An 18,520-nucleotide genomic window follows, 5' to 3' on the forward strand; every position below is an offset into this window, starting at 1 on the left:
ACCAAGCCTAGTGTCCATCACTGGACATATCTTTGCTGGTCAGTTCTGGTGGTGGTGTGTCGATACCCATTGGCATGACATGCTGGGTAAGTAGTAGAACACATAGTCACCCGAATCATACACCAAGTTATGACTTGGGCCGGGGTATTGTTCGACCTCTTCTTCGTCGCTATCTAGTACTTGACCCTCTACTAGAAAACTTCCACGGTCAGTCAATGACATAGGTGGTCCTGACATTGCGTGCTCAGCATTGGAGGCAATGGCTCACTCCTCTACCGCTCGGCTGAACTCAGCTTCATCCCGTGCCATCCTTGCTTTGAAACCATCTCGTTCCATCCATGTGATCAGGTGAGGAGGTGAATAACGTTCTTCGTGAGGTAAAGCCTTCATTGTACTACTAAAGGGCATTATGTTTCTACACCAGTATGAACAATAATAGTCCTAATGCAAATTGTTACTCTTACCACCTGAGTAACTATTCGGCTTGCAAACCGAACTCTCACGCGATGCTAAAGTCACTAAAAATAGTGACTCACTTCAAACCAATAGCATACAAGCTACAAACCATGATGGTTTGGCATTGCCTAATCGTCAGTTATGAAGCAGTACCACTACTAATATAATCAAAATAACCTTAGCTAAGGTTAAAGATAAAAAGGTCTAGAGAGATACCAAGGATGACGGCAGCTCCTTCTATTTCTAGGATGTCAGTAGTTGCTTCTCCCAAAGTGACAACGTACACCCTAACAGGTACATGATTCCTCAGGTTTGGCTTGCTGTCAATGTTGGGGGCAATTCCACTTTTCTGAGCCTAATTGGGACAGTATCTCTTCATATGGCCTAGCTGACCACAAATGAAACAAGCGCCTAAAACAAGTTTGCATTCGCCTCCATGCTTCCTGCCACACTTTCAACAGGTGGGTAGTGGAATGGGCATTTGTCCTCCAATCATGATGCCCTTTACTTTGTCTACTCCAGTCATCACCCTCTTATTATCTGAGCTTCCACTGACAGCAAATGAGTAAGCTCTCTTCTTCTTCGAATTAATGTGGGCAGTTAAGCCCCTATACTCTGCTTCAGTAATAATTGCCACATTAACCAACTTTTGGTATTTCTCGATCTGGAGACAAGCCATTTGGATGCGGATCGACAGTAAAACTGATACTCACAAATCTTTTGAGAGAAAAATCTATTATATTTGGTGATAATCTCTTATGATTCACTTTAGTCTCAATACAACGGTAGAAATGGAGATAAAGAGTGGTTGAAGATGACCCTTTGATTACTTATAACAGAATTTAGAAGAGCGGAGGAAAAATTCTTGTCTTAGTTCTTGATGACCTTGCCTTTTTCCCTATCTCCTTCGTTCCTTTTCAAGTCAAGCGTCACATCTCCCCTTTCCGAATACAGCCCACCTTCTAATTTACGTCACTTTCAGACTTTTATTTGTCAAACCATCAGCCTCTTGCGTTATTCCTCGGCAGGTTTTATGATCCCTTCCTTATTTTATTTGGCAATGAGCCTTTCAATTACTGATGGGTTGGGGCTATATATTACATTTTATCTCCAACATTTACTATTTCTAATTATGATCTTTTTGTATCGAAGCATTTGGCTCGACTTAAATTTTATATTGAAAATTCATTCTTGACTTCTCAAAAGAAGGAAGAAAAAGATAAAAAATAATAAAAATCAAAAGCTTTTAATTTTAGCATGTTATAGGTAGTACGTAGTAGAAAATAGCCACCAACCAAATATTTTAATTCTCACTATGTAAGTACTCTGCTTTTTTTAATTCTCACTATGTACTTTTTACTTACATCCATACATTTTTAGATGTGACTTGGAAAATCTGTACCATGTAATTATTTATAACCATCACAAATATAACAATAAATTGTTGGTGGGCTCATATACGTAGTCCAATGCCCGGCAAAATAAGAATTATTTTGACGATTAATTAATCAACAAAAACTAGAGATTAAGATTGAGAAAAGATACAAAACAAAAAAAAAAAAAAACTTTAAAAAATATTGATTAATGATAAAATTTGAAAATATTTCATGAAGCCCACAAGCTTAGCTCAATTAGCTTCAAAATTCAAAATTATGATAATTTTTTCATAAAGAAAAAATCCAAATTATTGCATGGAAATTAAATACGCAAGTAAACAAGAATCCTGCTAAGAATTTGTCCAAAATCGAAATCAGAATCACTTCCAAAACTTAAAACAAAATATTTCCTAAGAAGACAAAAATAAACATAAATAAAATGTTTTGGAAAAAAAAAAATAATTGATATTGCCTCAATCCAAGGAAGACTGTTTTTCTTGTTATATTTTTGTAGATTCACATTCTTAAGGTAGTTCAGCGCATTCAACATAGAATCTGGAATCGTATTCCCGCTGTAACGCCCCGTTCCCGGAGGTCCGGAGAGTTAGCTTCTATCACTTAAGAACATCTCCAATAATCAATAATAAATAAATAGAAACTCCACAAAATACTTAACTTACTTGTTCGATCCAAAAATATGTGTCCCTCCACAGAAATACTAAACAAAAACCTTGATAAAATAAAATAACATCTCCACAAAGACTCAAATTATTCATAACTTAACATACCAAAATAACCGCTATAGATAAAACTACTACATATGATCCTCCAAAATACTTGTACCCTTAGCACTCATTCATCTACGATCATCACACCTTGCTAAAATTTCCTACCCTTGTTCTTCAACTGAACCATCAAAATTATCTGAAAAATGTTTGGAAATAAGGGGTGAGTTATCAACAACTCAGTAAGCAGATGACATATACTAGTGTATAAACATGAGCATTTACATAGTTCAAAATGCAGAACAAAACACTTTCTTTTAGAATGCAGAATCAGAATATTTGTTTTCAAAATGCAGAGTCAGAACATGTTATCAAAAAGATCAAAGCGAAAATTCGAAAATATTCATAAACAAAATCTCTTTGGCATAACATAAACTAAAACATCATATCTTATCTTATCATATCAGAACAGATGCAACGTTTAATCCACGTGGTAAGGTTGTGCAAACCCCGGCGGCCAACTGAGCAGAAACAAAATGTAAATTTTTCCCTTATTATTCTTGAAGCCCCGAGTGTCATCACAGGAAAGACCACGCAGAAAACCACTTTGTTTCCAAAGTGGGAGTGGGTGCACCAGAAACAGAAAAGTTGGTTCCAACCCGAACAGAGACCTCAGTTTTACACTTGTGGTAAGGTCAGAATGGAACAGAAGCATAAACATCATGTTATGCCAGATGTTTTTAGAAAATACATCATATCATATCAGAGTACTAAACATCTTCAGAACATGATAGAATCAGATCACAAAACATAAATTTATGCACAAAATTTCATATTCGCTCTATTTTGCACAGTTCAAAAACAAAATGCAAAATAGCTCATGTCTACACCAGTCATGCTAGAAAATACTTTATTCTTAAACAGAATCTCATGAGTGATGTAGAATAAATAACTGAGGTAATTCAAATCTCTTTTCATAACAAAACATGCATATTTTCAAAAATCAACCTCAGTCCATTTTATTTTTATACAAAGTCTAGCATAAGAACCCCGCTTACCTGGACATTTTAATTTTTTTGAATTTTCTCACAACAGTGCCAACGGAAAAGAAAATCGATCGTCACCTATAAGATAGTCACGCGTAACTTTTGTAAATTTTCAATTGAACACATATTTCGGAATCAACACTTGAGTTCTACAAAATCTAAATTTTCCTATTGTCTAAAAATCCTCCAAACCATAAAATATCATCACTCTCCAAACTACTTTAAAAACACCTAAAATACCTGCAACTTGCAACTTCCAACATCTAACTTCTAGTCTTATTAAAAAAAATCATTATAAATTACAAATACTGGGTCACTTACTAAGAGGGGCATACATGTAATTTACTTATAAGGGGCTTAACGTCTCCACAAGTGAAGTGGAGGAGAGTGACTTACACACGGGCAGTGTATGTATGCTATGTGCATTGTGGGTTCGGCCATGAATCTCCGATATGGTTGAGTGATAGTGGTTGTCCCGGTCGGCAGAGCGTAAGAGGGGAACTTGGAGGGGTGGAGAACCGGGCATGGTGGTTGGCCCCACGTGCGATGGCTTCTACGTGAAACCTCGTGGCCTGGGTTGTGTCCAGTACAGTGCAGCATGGAGGAGCAAGAAAAATCACTCTGCTTATCTTCCTATAAACAGGGCCATGGTGGCTTCCAGTGGTGGTCACAGGGGAGGTTCTAGGTGGTGAGAGCAACTTGTATCCAATGGTGTCGCTTGGTGGTGCATGGTGACAGAGGGAAGAGGTGTTCGGGATACTCTATTTTTGGTATAGAAAACAGAGTATTCCAAAGGGTTGGGAATGATACATGGCTGGGCTATGGTAGCTTACAGTTTCACAAGGGGCTAGGCAATGGCCAAAGGCTTTCGTCTTGCAGGGGAAACTCGCACAGGGGTGGTTTCCCTTTGGGTCTTGTAGGGGAAACTCGCACAGGGGTGGTTTCCCTTTGGCTGAGTGCACACGAGTGTGGGTTTTTGTGATGGCGAGGTCGTGCAACTAGGCTGCAAGTAAGGTCTAACGCCGTGGGTGTGGAGGTGCAGAGACAGCGACGGTGACTGCATGGAGGTTGTGGAAGGTGGCAGCTTGTGGTGGACGATGGTTTGTGGATAGAGCTACTTCTGTGCGTGCATGGGTGGAGACTACCGTGGGAGTTTTGTGGCAACTATAGGCTTGGTAAACTAACATGCAGGTACGTATGTATATATATATTTATTGGCGATAGAAAAACCCTAGAGAAATGAGGGAGATGTGTGTGGGAGTGGAATCATGTGTGGCAGTGAAAATGATCATAAAACGGATATTTGGTTTTCATGGTTTAAAAACAAACGGGTGTGAGCTTGGGTCTTGGGTTTTTTCTTGAGTCATGGGTCTAGACTCAATTTCTAAAAATAATTCAACTTGTTCTAGAAATTTATCGTCTCAATTCTCACTTTGGCCCTTTAGAAAAACAACCTAATTGTCAAGCTGAATAAAATCATAATCTGCCAAAACAAAGATTTTAGGCCCGTAATCAATTAAAAAAATACTTTAAAAAAAGTAACTAAGCTCTTCATGCGTATAAGTTCAAAAACAAAATTTTTATAGAACGGCTTGTTGCTGGACCCGGGTGTTACACCCGCATCAGTTTGGATTCACATCATCTAGCCAAGGACTATCTTTTATAACTTAATATCCCAATATTAGTTTGTAATTTCACCAAACTTCAAGAACCTATAGTCTAAGTTGAACGGTGGAATTATAATCATACTCGACCTCATCTATTCATACCCCAAAGTTCTGAAAAGGGACTGATTTCTTATTTCATTAATCAAAGATAAGAATTTGAATGGTGGCAACGTACAATTGATGGAAAAAAATAAAATAAAATGATATATCATAAGGAGAGGAAAATAAAATGAGAGGCCATAAAATTGCATCTACCGGTAATGCTCGTCATCCTTAGGGCTTGCCCATGGGAACAAGGCCAGCCTTAAGAGCTTGAATGGTGGAAACATCAGTCTTGAAGGATTTAGCCAACACATTATCGTCAATGCCAGTGATGAACAAGGTATTGGGAATTGAAACAGTTCCAGCATTTGCACTCCCAAAAGCTGAAATTGCTAAAGCAGATGTTTGCGCAACATTGTACTGAAAGTGCACTAGTCCTTTAGGAAACACAAACATATCACCTGCTTGAAGTGTTTGTGTAAAGAGCTTGTTGGTTGTATCAACAAACCCAACCTGAAGAGAACCTTGAAGAAGGAAAAGGAGCTCAGCTGAGCGAGGATGGGTGTGTGGTGGATTGGTTGTGCCATTTGCAAACTGCAATACAGCATAAGAAACACTCTGTCCGTTGAGTGCTGGGAATTCAACCATGCTTGCTTTCAACACTTTAAAGGTCGTGAGAGGGCCTGACTCGATAAAGGAACGCAAGCCAGTAAATGTGAAAAAGCTTCCATCAACGGTAGTGGCATTTGGAGGGGTTATAAAGTCAGTGAGGATGTTTGGATCTCCGGCTACTGCCATTCCAATGATGGCAAATGAAGAAACTAGCAGTGAGAAGAATTTCATGGAGAAAGTTTTAAAGGCCATCGAAAGAGAAGTTGATCAGCTAAGAGCTATTGTCTTTCAATGAAGGTTAATGTCATGGAATGAGCAGCTTTGACTCAGAGAAGGCTATATTTATAGGGGATAATTGGTTACCCGTATAGAATCTCCATGGAAGTCGGCACGGTTTGTAATCATTGACCAATGATCGATCTGCAGGCCTCTTGGGTGAGTATTAGACGGAAACTACAAAGCAATTCTTCTCGTAGTCATGGCAGTAATATTATGATTGTTATGCGATATATAGCTAAATGACATACTAAATTAATTACTACGTATTGCCTTGGGTCTTAGCCTCTTAGGCCGGTCCTATTTTCAGTACTTGGGGTTTTAATGAATGTACGTACTGCATGCATGCAACCTAAAGCGGTTCTCCTACACAACTAATATAAAATAATTACCTTTTTATAAGACTGCATTGGAACTTCCATCTGTCTTTGAAGGAGAACAAGAAAAGAAAACAGCTTTGTTAACATCTACGTACTCCCAGCTGGGATTCGTCTATGATCAACCAATTTATATATATATATACACATAACCAGAGAACCCATACTCACCAAATAAAAGCCGAGTCTTTTTCTTGTATACACAGACTCTCCTTTTTAAGTGTGATCATCAAGAAATGGCCTCGGCATTGCTAAAGTATTCAGTTTTTACCCTTCTAGCTGTCTTTGCTACTTTTTGGGTAGCAAAAGCAAGTGATCCAAATATCTTATCCGACTTTATAGCCCCGGCAAATTCTACAAGCGTGGATGGAAACTACTTCACGTTCAATGGACTGCGTGGGATATTTTCCCAAACCCCACCAAATTTCAAGGTTACAAAAGCTAGCATGGTCGAATTCCCAGCTCTAAATGGCCAAAGTGTCTCCATTGCCGTTCTCCAGTTCCCTACAGGTGGCGTTAACCCGCCTCACACACATCCACGCTCTGCAGAGCTTCTGTTTCTGGTGCAAGGCAGTCTTGAGGTTGGTTTCATAGATACCACCAACAAACTTTACAATCAGACACTCCAAGTTGGGGACATGTTCATATTTCCTAAGGGACTCGTACACTTCCAATACAATGCGGACGCGGCCAACAGAACTGCCACAGCTATATCTGCTTTCGGTAGTGCAAATGCTGGAACCAGTTCAATCCCTGCTACTGTTTTCACTACTGGCATTGATGATGCAATCCTTGCCAAGGCTTTCAAAACTGATACCGCTACAATTCAAAACATCAAGGTCGGCCTTGCTCCCAAGGCCTAATACCTGATCAAAAGTACTCCATATGCTTTTCATTATTTTTTATATAACAGAATAAAATAAGACTTAAATATTGGAATATTATTTGTGATTTCTATTGTAACAAGTTGATTTGATTATATATTACATTGACTAAATGTATGCTCCAGCATATATGCAATTAATTAGCAGTATTTTGAAATTTAATTACATGAATTAATTAAGATGATTTTCAAAGTTACATGGAGCATTTAAAACTATATATATATATATCACTATAGTACGTACAGCTTTGATTCCATTTCAACAAAATATATAAAGATTATAAAACAACTTTGGTCCTCAAACTCAAAATGGTCGTTATAACCATAAGATGATCAGTTCAACCCAATTAATTTAAAAATGACTTAATTTATTCATGTACTTTAATTTCTTAGGGGACAAAAGCATGCAAGTCATGTAGTACTTATATATGTGTACTATAAGCTAATGTCTATTATTTACAAATTTTTCTTATCAAATATCTCAAATATATATAACCCCATTATACCTTTCATTTGGGTTCCCTCCCCAAGATGAAGGCCAAGGATGCACTATTAAATATCTATATAAAAAGCTACAAAACAAACTCCATGCCATACATGCATATAATTTCATCGAAATTATAAATTATCGACCACCAAGCTAGTACAGCGCGCGACAATACTTTATATATTACACATGTCAACTGTCTCTCTCTCCTCTCTCTCTCTCTCTCTCTCTAAAAAATTCCCCCCTACTCTCTAAAACAAAAGCATCACACTACAAGAAATCTGACATTTTTCAGCGATTTTAAAATCGTCGCAAAAAAAAAAAAAAAAAAAAAATCGCTTCAAATTGAAGTTATTTCTGGCAATTTTCAAGTCGCCGCTTAATTTTCGGTGCGAAGTTGGGAAATCATGGAGGAAAAATGTACAAATTACTTTTTGTGGCGACATTTGTACCTTTTGCGGCGATTTATGTCGTCGCAACAATGTTGTATTAACTGTAGCCTCATTAAATTTCCGTCAATTAAATAAAATCGCCACAATATATACTATTTGCGGCGAACATTGTCGCTGTAAAAACAAATACGTCCATTTAAACTTATTAGCGGCGAGTCAAAAGCGCCGGAAAAGCTCATTAAATTTAAAACCCCAGCATTAGGTTTTCGCCTCATTTCATTCCCTCCAGTCGTCTCTCCCCCTTCACCCTTTCTCTACCCAGTCCCTCTTCTCTCTCAAGCCTCCGCCGTGCACAGCCCTTCGCCAACGGCCCCAGCACGCCACCGCGACCTCACCTCGACAGCCACCCCCTCCTTCTCCCCCAGCCCCCATGCCAATCTCTTTCTGGCCTCACCTCTCTCTCTCTCTCTCTCTGATTTCTCTATATCGCCGTCACTGGGGGTGCCGTTCGCAACCACCCACACCTCGACACCGTCGCCAGTTCTCCGTCGAAGCCCCTTCTCCTCTACCCCTAACCCAGCAGCCTGAGGCCCTCCCTTGCTCTGTTTGCAACCCACTGCCACCAAATGAGGAGGAGGCATGGGGAGTAGGGCAGATGAGGCAACTGAGGCTTGCCAATTTTATTGGGTATTGCTGTGATGGAGATGAGAGGCTGCTGGTTGCTGAGCCTAATGATACTCTTGCGGAGCATTTGTTTCACTATATGTACCGTTTCTAGCATGGGTTCTTTTTTTTTTAATTCTTGATTTATTGTTTTAGCTATGGCCTGTGTATCCAAGAAGAAATTCTTATTAGTTCTTAGGTTGCTCTGATTCAGATCGTCTCTTAAGCTTGTCCTTTGTGTTAAGATTTTCTTTGAATCTTAAAACTCATTTGTGAGCTTTCCATATTTGATTGGCTTCAATATTTTTTTCTGTTCGGTTAATGGGATTGTTTGCTGTGGAACTTGGATAGTTTTTATGACATTGATAAGTCTAGTATACCAGTTTCATGTTTTATGAGTTCCACAAGTAGTAAACTCAGATGGCCATCGGTACAGAGGAAATTGTTGTCCACAGAATTCTGAGAGATGATTAACAGGTGAACCTTTTTCAAATTCACCATTTTTAGTGCAACTTTTTGCTATTCTCTATTAATCCTTTATCATTGAGTTGAATGAGCTTTATCATTGGGTTCCTTTGGTAGATTCAAACCTTGTTTATGCTTTACAAATGTGTGTGCATTATTTGTCATGCATTTATTCATGACCTTAGACATTTATATCCATTGTTTCAAGAAGTATATTTCAAGTCTTAAATCTGCTAGAGCTGGCAAAATAGGGCCCCTCATTGATGAATTATTTGTTATTTGGCTTGGTTTCTTACATATCAGTTTTTACATCTCAGATATTTTACTTGCTTGGTGACACTTGTTATTAGTTTTTACATCATTTGTAAGTTTGGTTTTTTGCTTCCCACTTGTGCAATTGCTTTTTTGAGCAAGAACATACAATTTTTGCTTAGAGCTGGTTTTGGTTGAAATTTGAGTTCACTTGATACTTCTCATGTCACCTCTTGAGGTTGAGATGGAGGGATGGAATAAAGGAAGAGAAAATGAAAAATAAGAAGTTGAAATGTTAAGAGAACAGAGAATACTAAAAATTGATTTATTGCTGAATTATTTCCTCTGCTGCAGGCGACATTTATTTTCTACTTTGCTTCAGTTTGGGCTCAGTTATCTAGCTATTGACCAACTTTAATCATGAGCATATGAGGGGATTCAATGGTGGAGTCTTATGTAGGAAGAAATGAAGAAATTCTGAGGAGACCATAAGCAAACAGTAAGAGAATTCACCATAGATTCTGACACTGAGTTGTGTAGATCTTTCTGTTTTCTTACTATTAGGAATACCTAATGACCTTAAAATCTCAATATGTGACATTAGAAAAACCTTCATAGAAACCACGAAAACTATAGTGAAGTCTATAGAAAAAGGAGGAAGCTTGAAGGTTAGAGAAACAACTTAAACTAGTTCAAGTTTGAGGTGAAAAAAACAACTGTCATCTATAGCGACGCTGTTTCTGGTTTGATTTAGTTGCTGTAAATCAGTCCCATTAATGGCTTGGTGCTTTTATGGAGTTGTAGAATCATTTGGAATTACTTGTCTTAATTACTTGTCTCATCATTCCCGTGAATTTCCCAACCACTATATTATTTAGCAAGGTTAGCCATGCCTTAGCCGCCGGCTGCACTATGGTCGTCAAGCCCACTGAGCAAACACCGCTTTCAGCTCTTTACTATGCTCATCTTGCTAAGCTGGTATGTTCCCATTTAGAAGAATCAATCGATGCATGCATGGTTGTAACTAATATGCCATATATTCCTTATTTTTTCTTCATTTTTTCTCCTTATACATTTTGTAATAACTTTCTTAATGGTTAAGGCTGGTATCCCAAATGGAGTTCTAAATGTTGTCACGGGATTTGGACCGACTGTTGGTACTGCCATTAGCTCTCATATGGACATTGATGGGGTAGTTTTTTAGTATTTAATTACTTTGATATATATTTTTTAATTATTAAATATTTTGGAAAAGTCTAGGGCCACTTCTATATTACTTCAGTTGCATCTTCAATATATATTAATCTAGTACTTGTTCTCATTTTTTAGGTCAATTTAACTGGTTGCACGAAAATAGGATGTGAAATAATGCAGGTTGCAGAATCCTTTAATCTTTTTATTTTATCTTCATTTTAGATTTATTGCATTTTAATTGGAAAACTAATAAAGAAATTTCATAAAGAAACTAATTAGAAAACCAAGTTCTGTTCTCACAATCTCATAAAGAAATTTCTCCTTTATTTGGATTGAATGAACATATTTGATTGTATTTGGCTTATTTTGTTATATGTTTCTTATCAAACTTTTTAAATCTTAGGTGAAAAGGCTTCTTTATGATGAAACATTGGTCCTGAATGAGCATCATAAAAGAAAGTTGCAGGATGAATTTGGTAAGGACAAGTAGCATTTGATTTTTTTCTCTTCCTCTGTTCAACTCAAATATACTTAAGCATATGAACTTATATGTTTGTTATTTCAGATTTTGTAATCCCATTGTGTGTTTCTTATAGAACTTTTTTGTTTATTTTTTAAGTAAGAAGATTTTATTAATAAGTGCAATAGTGAACCCCCACACACAAGTTGAGTTTGGTGTGGTAGAGTTTGATGTGCCAACCTATTTGCTTATACAGAATGTGGTACTGTACTGGTCATATTGCCAAAAAATATTCTGAAAAGAAAAATATGTGGAGCATTAAAAAAAAAGGTGTTGCAGCTAAAAGGATTTCTGGAGTGGATCCCATCAAACAAATAACCAAGAGATGCATCCAAATTGTCAAAAACATAGAAGCTGACCTTAGTGGATGTGTATTATGCATGTAAATGATTACTCTCTGTCTTGTTCAGAAATCAATTAGAGCTAATGGGTCATGTCATTCTCTTCATTGTGCTATTTGTGTGTGTGTGTGTGTGTGTGTGTGTGTGTGTATCTTGTAAATCAAGGAGTTAAAACCTTAAGTAAGGCATGTAAGCTTGTTGGGTTTTTGTGCTCCCTTCAGACAAGCATATAGTCCATTATGACTAGTTCTTAGAGATATTCAGATTGAAGAACAACTCAAGTAACCCCAGTAGATAAGCAAATAAAATCAGATGTTAAATACAAAGTAACCATGCCAAAAAGTTTAATATATAAACTGGACTAATAGCTTTGTAATGTCATATTTTCAATGACATTACCATTTACATGTAAACTTGTTGCAAGCTAAATTTGAGACTTCATTTGTCAATGTGTATGTGATAGTTGATGTTATTCAATGCATAAAGTCATATATGCAGTATATTCGTAAGTGATAATTGAACATCACTTATTAAATTCCAATGCAATTCACATTTTCACCCTCACTACCTCCACTTCTTTATGGTTTCTTCCCATATAATTTTTTTTTTTATGTTATTGTCTTGTGTAAATGTTCTTATTTTATTTTTCATGCTTGAATCTTTAACTTAAATCTTCATTTGAGTATTTATTTTCGTTGATAATCCAACTTGGGTATAGTTCATCTCTATTTTTGTGCTTTTTTTTTCTTTTTTGAAAAACCATTTCAAGCGAGTAAATATTGCCGGAAATACTTTTTTTTCGTCAATTTAACTTTTTTCTAGCGAATTTTAATCGCCGGAAATAATATATTTTGGCGACGGGACTACAATATAGCAACGATAATTTTTAATCACTGGGAAAAATAATTAGTCTTTTGCGGCGATTTTATCACCTTTTGCGACGATATATATATCGCTGCAATTATTTTTTCTCAACGATTTAATAAGTGAATGGAATGGCTATTTTCGTCGATTTTTTGGACAAATGCAATGCAGAAAAATCGCTAGAAATAGTAGCTTTGTGACGATTTTTTCCTATAGCTGAAATTAATCAAAAAACTCACTTTAATTTCATCGAATATGCAGCGAATTAAATATCGCCGAAAATGCTCAAATGCAGCGATTAATAGAGGTATTTGCTACAATTTTGAGCGTTGGAAAAAACCTAATTTCTTGTAGTGTCATCTTTCACCACCGGTGGAGTAGCTTAGGCTCCTCCCTGCAGCTTGCCCTCCCCGGCCCCTTCCCCTCTTCTCCTCCCCTTATCCCTTTCTTGTCCATAAATTATCTATGGCTTTTTCTCTTATTTTCTCTTTCATCTAGGTCGAAAATGATCATAAGTCTATGGCATTAGGTACCATGCATCAAATTAACGACAATATGCTCCCATTAATCCCTAAGCTCCCATGCCGTCTATCCTCAAGATCAAGATGTTAATTAGATACATCCCTCTAGTGCCCCTTGATCATCTCGTACCTCTATTTTAGTTGAGTTAGTTTATTATTGAGCCGGTGTATCCAACACACCACTCATATTACTTAAAATTTTAAATTTTATTTTTTAAATTAAATTATATGATATAAACACGTTATTAAATATGCTATACATACCAGTATAATAATAGGATTTTTTATTTTAGTTCAGTTAAAGTTTTTTGTTTAAAAAGAAAACTCGGGAAGCCCATCTTTATAAACCCATATCTTCATGCAATATCATTAAGGAGGTCACCGTCAGCCCATAGCTTATTAATTACATGATCATGAGCTGCTAAAGCTTATTGTGCCAAAAAATAGAGGCTATTGTTTTTTTATCAATCTTCTTTGATCATAAAGAAAAGTAATCAAATAGTACAAGTCAATACTGATTAAAATAAATGCAAAATATGTATTTATAGCGGCAAAAGAAATAGAAAAAATCAACAAAGACCAGAAAAAATGAAACAGATCAACAGAAATGAAAGCCAAAACCAGCTCGTTAACATGATTAACTCATGATATCATCGATCGCATCACGAGAAGGATAGGGATTGTTAATTAATAACACTGCATGATTTTCTTATTTCTCCTTCTGTGCCAGTAAGGACTTGGATTGCTCCCATCTTGATCATGGCTTCCCCGAATTTACTGCCGAAGTCAGAAGCACGACCACTGGCTATCGTTGTCACTATGTCCCTGGTTCTTGGGTCCAACGCTAGCCGTTGATCGATTTGGAGAACCCCCCTTTTCCTTAAGATTTCCTGGTAGAATGAGTTATCAACGATGAAGGAGCTCAAAAAGTTCTGGTCGAGACTGACAATGTTGTTGCCTGTCGACTTCTGGGGACACCTGGACCTTAGGGATCTCACTAACTCCAGATCCATGGTTGGGTCAGGTCTTCCAGTATTCTGGAAATTATAAAGTCGATCTTGGAAAAAGAAACAATGTGCAACACCAACGGTATGGCCACCTGTGCATAGATGTCAATGAAACATGCATGAAATATTATATATTAATGCATATTGCTAAGACTGAATAAAAATATATACAATGCTCTACTAATTTTTATCTTAAATTTATCGTCTTCCGTCACGTCAATTGAGTAGCATATATAGTTTAAAATGACTTTTCAATTAAGCATTTGTATGATTGAAGATAACAAAAATTATAATATCAAAGCGAAAATCATTTTCTTAAATAAAAATTTTATGTGCAGTCACTTTTACGTATTTATTTACACACTCTATTAATGTGATTGGTTGCGTTAAATATAAATTAATTGTTTTGATCAATCACATCAGTAGAATATACAAAAAATACATAAAAATAACTGTATAAATCAGAATTCTTCCTAAAGCGATAGAGCGGAGAATTGCAAATATTTAGTACCCAGAAGATAAACCATATCAGTAACATTAAGTCCTTTTCTTGCAAAAGCAGCAATGGATTCTGATACAGGTATTTGAGGACCAGGAAGATCAACATTTTCAGCAAGGGATTCAAAGCCATCCCTTCTCCCTGTTTCTACTCGGTATCGCCCTCCTCCGCTCTGCATCCATCATCAAATCTCACAGATCATGAACTTGTCATTATCATTTCCATTATTTTATCTCAGGTCGATCTTTTTAACTTCATTCTATTTGTCTATTTTTTAAACCTACAAATAATATTAAAATTATTCTATTTTCAACTCGGTACGTGCAACACACTAATATTTACCTTATTTAAAAATTAAGTTTTGATTTATAAAATTTAAATTTTAAAATTTATCTTTTAAATTTAGTTATGTCATATAGATATTTTATTAAGTGTCTTCTAATAAAGACACACCGACTTGAAAATAAGATTTTTTATAATATTAAAAATAGGAAATCACAGTACGTAGTACGTAGAATTAATACCAGGGAAATGGCGTCCCTCGTAGCGATGGCGATGATATCAGCACAAGAGACCAGTCCAGGGCAGAAGCTCTCCACGGCATCTTTCACCTCGTCAATAAATTCATAGCCCCTTACACTCAGATTTGGAGAAGCAAATCTCTCGCTGGAGCCCCCATTTAGAAGAAGCGATGCATCACATCCCTTAAATTTTCATGGTAGTAGTACTGTCAGTCGTTGGACAGAAAAAAAATAAAATTAATCATAGCTAATAACTAATGATATATTATATATCTCCAAGAAAATATAAGAAAATGAACAAATGTTGTATTACGTGCGTGCTAAGAAAAAAAAATCTTGTATTCATCGATCTAATTAAACATTAAGAATATAATATATCTACATAATTAAATTAAATCTGTCTCTTTTAGTCAGATTAAGTTTTTGAGATACTTGGTATGAGAGATAGATAGATTAAGTGAATTCTACAAAACATATTGAACAATATCTAAGAGCACTGCATGGCATTGTCTTAACCAAAGCCAGTTCATCTTCAAAAATTGAAGAAATAGATATAGAATCATCTATATTGGAGTAGTCAAATAGTGGCTTCAATTATGAGCTACAGTATTTTAAAGTATTTTTTCGTATTTAAAGATGTATTATTTATTTTCAAAAGTAATATTTTATTCTATAGTATCAGACTCAACTATTTTAATATTTTTCACATTTTATTCTAAAATATGTTTGTTGAATTATTAGATTGAGGAAAAAAAATTAATTGAAAAATAATAATTTAAGTAAAACTGAAATTAGTAATTAACATATGGTTAGTGTAGGAAAAAATTTTAAAATAATATTATTAAAAAATTAATATTATATTATTATTTTGACTAATCAAATGTGAGGTTATGATTTGAATGATTTTAAATTTATAAAAATATTTATTTTTAGTTAAATTTTAAAAATAATTTTGATAAAATTAATACTAATGCTCTAGAATTATCTTAAAAAATGCACTCCGACAATTATAATTATAGTAAAACTCACTTTATTTCTTTCTTTAAAAGATGGAAACCGAAAATGTAAAACAACAATATATATAGTAATCTAAGGTGAAATTCAAGAGGTCAGTACTTACGCTGACAAAGCAATCGTGGAATTGCATGCGAATGAGCGCTGGCGCAATTGTAGGGTCCTTGAAAAACTTAGCCTTGACAAGACCAGCTACAATGCTCTCAACATCGAAGATCCCACATTTTCCCTTGTAAAATCCTACCTCAAGTGCTGCACTGCTGCCGGCGTAAGATTGGCGGCCTGCCAAGCTCACAAAGATGAGGCCAAGGGCTAGTGCCATTGCAGTACCTGTGCTTGTCATTTTTGTCTTCACCACTTTATTTGGAAATATTAGACCTGAAAACAAACGACATGTTTCTTTCCTATTTATATTCACGAGGATCGATGCCTGATCTACTATTATGCTTTGCACGACTGCCTTTAACGTCGTGTACAATATTCTATTTAAGCTGTAAACCCGGTGCATAAGCACTCATACCATGCCAGCAAATATTATTTCTTTCCATTTGCAAGCCAAGACACATCTTCCATGCCACTTGTTAAGAAGTTAGATTTTTAAACTTCTAGATCTCTTTAATCAAATGTAAATAGAATTATATATATATATATATATATTAATTGAGAAATACCTTTATAACTATAAAGAGATTATATAAAACTAATCTTACAAATTAACGTGACTTGATCATGTAGTTTATCAGATTATAAAATTACTTTTATTATAAAATAGCCACCAGATCACATGAAGACATATTGTCAGTTTGTAAGTTTACTTTTATGGAATCTCTTTATATCTCATGTAGCATTATAATTGATTCGAAGGTTTTGTATTTGTTAAATCAGAATAACTTAGAACTAGTCCGTCTGTCTTATTATAAAAAACAGTCCACCAATAAGAGATCGCCGCGTAGGCAGTCCATTGAAAAACATATGGGACTGCATGGTAGGAGTTTCATTCGCTCAAACCCCTCATCTCCTTCGCTCAAACCCGTCGAAGCCTCCAGCGTCGTAGCCTATCAAAGCTTCCAGCGTCACAGCCCCTCGAAGCCTCCAGCTCGTCAAAGCCCCTCGAAGCCTCCAACCCTGTCAAAGCCCCTCGACGCCTCCAACCCTTCGCAGCCCCCTTATTGAAGCCTCCAGCCCGTTGCAACCCCTCGAAGCCTCCAGTCGATTGTTTGTGGTGTCGTATGTCGCCTCCCATTCCAAGACGTCGACGTCTTGATAACCATCAAAAGCAATTCTATCCTCTAATTCAATTTTCCTTGAGACATATATTTCTATGTCCATTGATTCCCTTTCAATTCAATTCAATCCCTATCCTCTATCCTTTAAGACTCAAGTTCGTGTGAATCTCATATGCTCTACTCATTCAAGAGTCATGTTCTCCTAATCGTGCCACTTTTATTCTTTGTATAATGTATGTGATTATTGTTTCAACTTCTTTTCTATGGCTGCGATCAAACCTTGCTCTTCGAGTTGCTAGTTGTTCATGATTTAATTATCTATTGTGTAATTTTTTATTATCTAGGTGAAACTTAATACTTGGGTTCTCTGCCATTGGAGGGGAGGGGAATCTATGAAATTTTATATTATCATACATTGGGAAACCACTTAATAGAGTAGTGGTGGGCGAAAGAGATGGTGGGCGGATGGTGGGCGATGGAGATGTTGGATGCGACGGAGATGGTGGGGCAAAACTGTTGGATCGTTTGATGGCACTGGGGTGTTTGACAATGACTGGCTGACGACACTGGACTAGGGCGTTCGACAAATCTAAAGTTTGTGAAGGGGGCGTTCCTTGTACTGGGTTGAGTTTCAAGAGATGTTTTGGCAGGGGCGTTCGACTGGGACATTCGGAAATGTGATAATCCTCATGTTAATTGTGTTTAATAAATGACGTGGTGGCTTACAATTGGTGGCTAGTATTCCCTTAAAAACAGTCAGACCGCTCCAAAGCAATTCTGTTGTTAAATATACAGGAGCTACCCACATGATATGGTTCTTTTAGTGCATTACTATCGCCAAAATGATGATCCCTAAAGTCAAAGAAAAACATGATGGAGGAGAAAAATTTTGCATCATCAGATCGAGTTTGCATGTTTGAAAAATATAAGGAAATTATAGGAAGGGCAAAAAAAAAACCCAAAACTTTAAAACAATAACAACTTGGCAACGAGGATGGGGGTTCTCATGCATGCGTTGTCTTTCGTGCCCACACGTCATGTTTTCGTGGACATCTAGAAAATAGGTGTGACATTGACTCGATCGTTAATTTGGT

The 18,520-nt window shown here is 36.4% G+C and overlaps 3 protein-coding genes across 3 annotated transcripts; 1 reads left to right on the forward strand and 2 right to left on the reverse strand.

Annotated features, from left to right (window-relative positions):
• Positions 1 to 5,543: 5,543 nt before the first annotated feature.
• On the reverse strand, positions 5,544 to 6,176 carry LOC108998934 (germin-like protein 9-3). The gene has a single exon (XM_018975705.1). It carries the CDS (start codon positions 6,174 to 6,176, stop codon positions 5,544 to 5,546), a length of 633 nt encoding a protein of 210 aa, XP_018831250.1.
• A 637-nt stretch (positions 6,177 to 6,813) lies between these two features.
• LOC108998942 (germin-like protein 9-3) lies at positions 6,814 to 7,440 on the forward strand. Its single transcript, XM_018975712.1, has one exon. It carries the CDS (start codon positions 6,814 to 6,816, stop codon positions 7,438 to 7,440), a length of 627 nt encoding a protein of 208 aa, XP_018831257.1.
• A 6,402-nt stretch (positions 7,441 to 13,842) lies between these two features.
• On the reverse strand, positions 13,843 to 16,543 carry LOC108998935 (peroxidase 60). The gene is made up of 4 exons (XM_018975707.1): positions 16,307 to 16,543; positions 15,190 to 15,369; positions 14,678 to 14,837; positions 13,843 to 14,258 (listed from the first exon to the last, which is right to left on the reverse strand). Exons 1-4 carry the CDS (start codon positions 16,541 to 16,543, stop codon positions 13,843 to 13,845), a joined length of 993 nt encoding a protein of 330 aa, XP_018831252.1.
• Between the last annotated feature and the right edge of the window lie 1,977 nt (positions 16,544 to 18,520).

This window comes from Juglans regia, chromosome 14 (genome assembly GCF_001411555.2).
Source record: "Juglans regia cultivar Chandler chromosome 14, Walnut 2.0, whole genome shotgun sequence".
Classification (NCBI taxonomy): domain Eukaryota; kingdom Viridiplantae; phylum Streptophyta; class Magnoliopsida; order Fagales; family Juglandaceae; genus Juglans; species Juglans regia.

Coding starts and splice junctions, on each gene's coding strand:
- LOC108998935 (XM_018975707.1), bottom strand. CDS start 16,543: ATGACAAGCACAGGTACTGCAATGGCACTAGCCCTTGGCCTCATCTTT. Junction 15,370..16,306: donor TCCACGATTGCTTTGTCAGC/GTAAGTACTGAC, acceptor TGAAAATTTAAG/GGATGTGATGCATCGCTTCT. Junction 14,259..14,677: donor TGATATGGTTTATCTTCTGG/GTACTAAATATT, acceptor ATCTATGCACAG/GTGGCCATACCGTTGGTGTT.
- LOC108998942 (XM_018975712.1), top strand. CDS start 6,814: ATGGCCTCGGCATTGCTAAAGTATTCAGTTTTTACCCTTCTAGCTGTC.
- LOC108998934 (XM_018975705.1), bottom strand. CDS start 6,176: ATGGCCTTTAAAACTTTCTCCATGAAATTCTTCTCACTGCTAGTTTCT.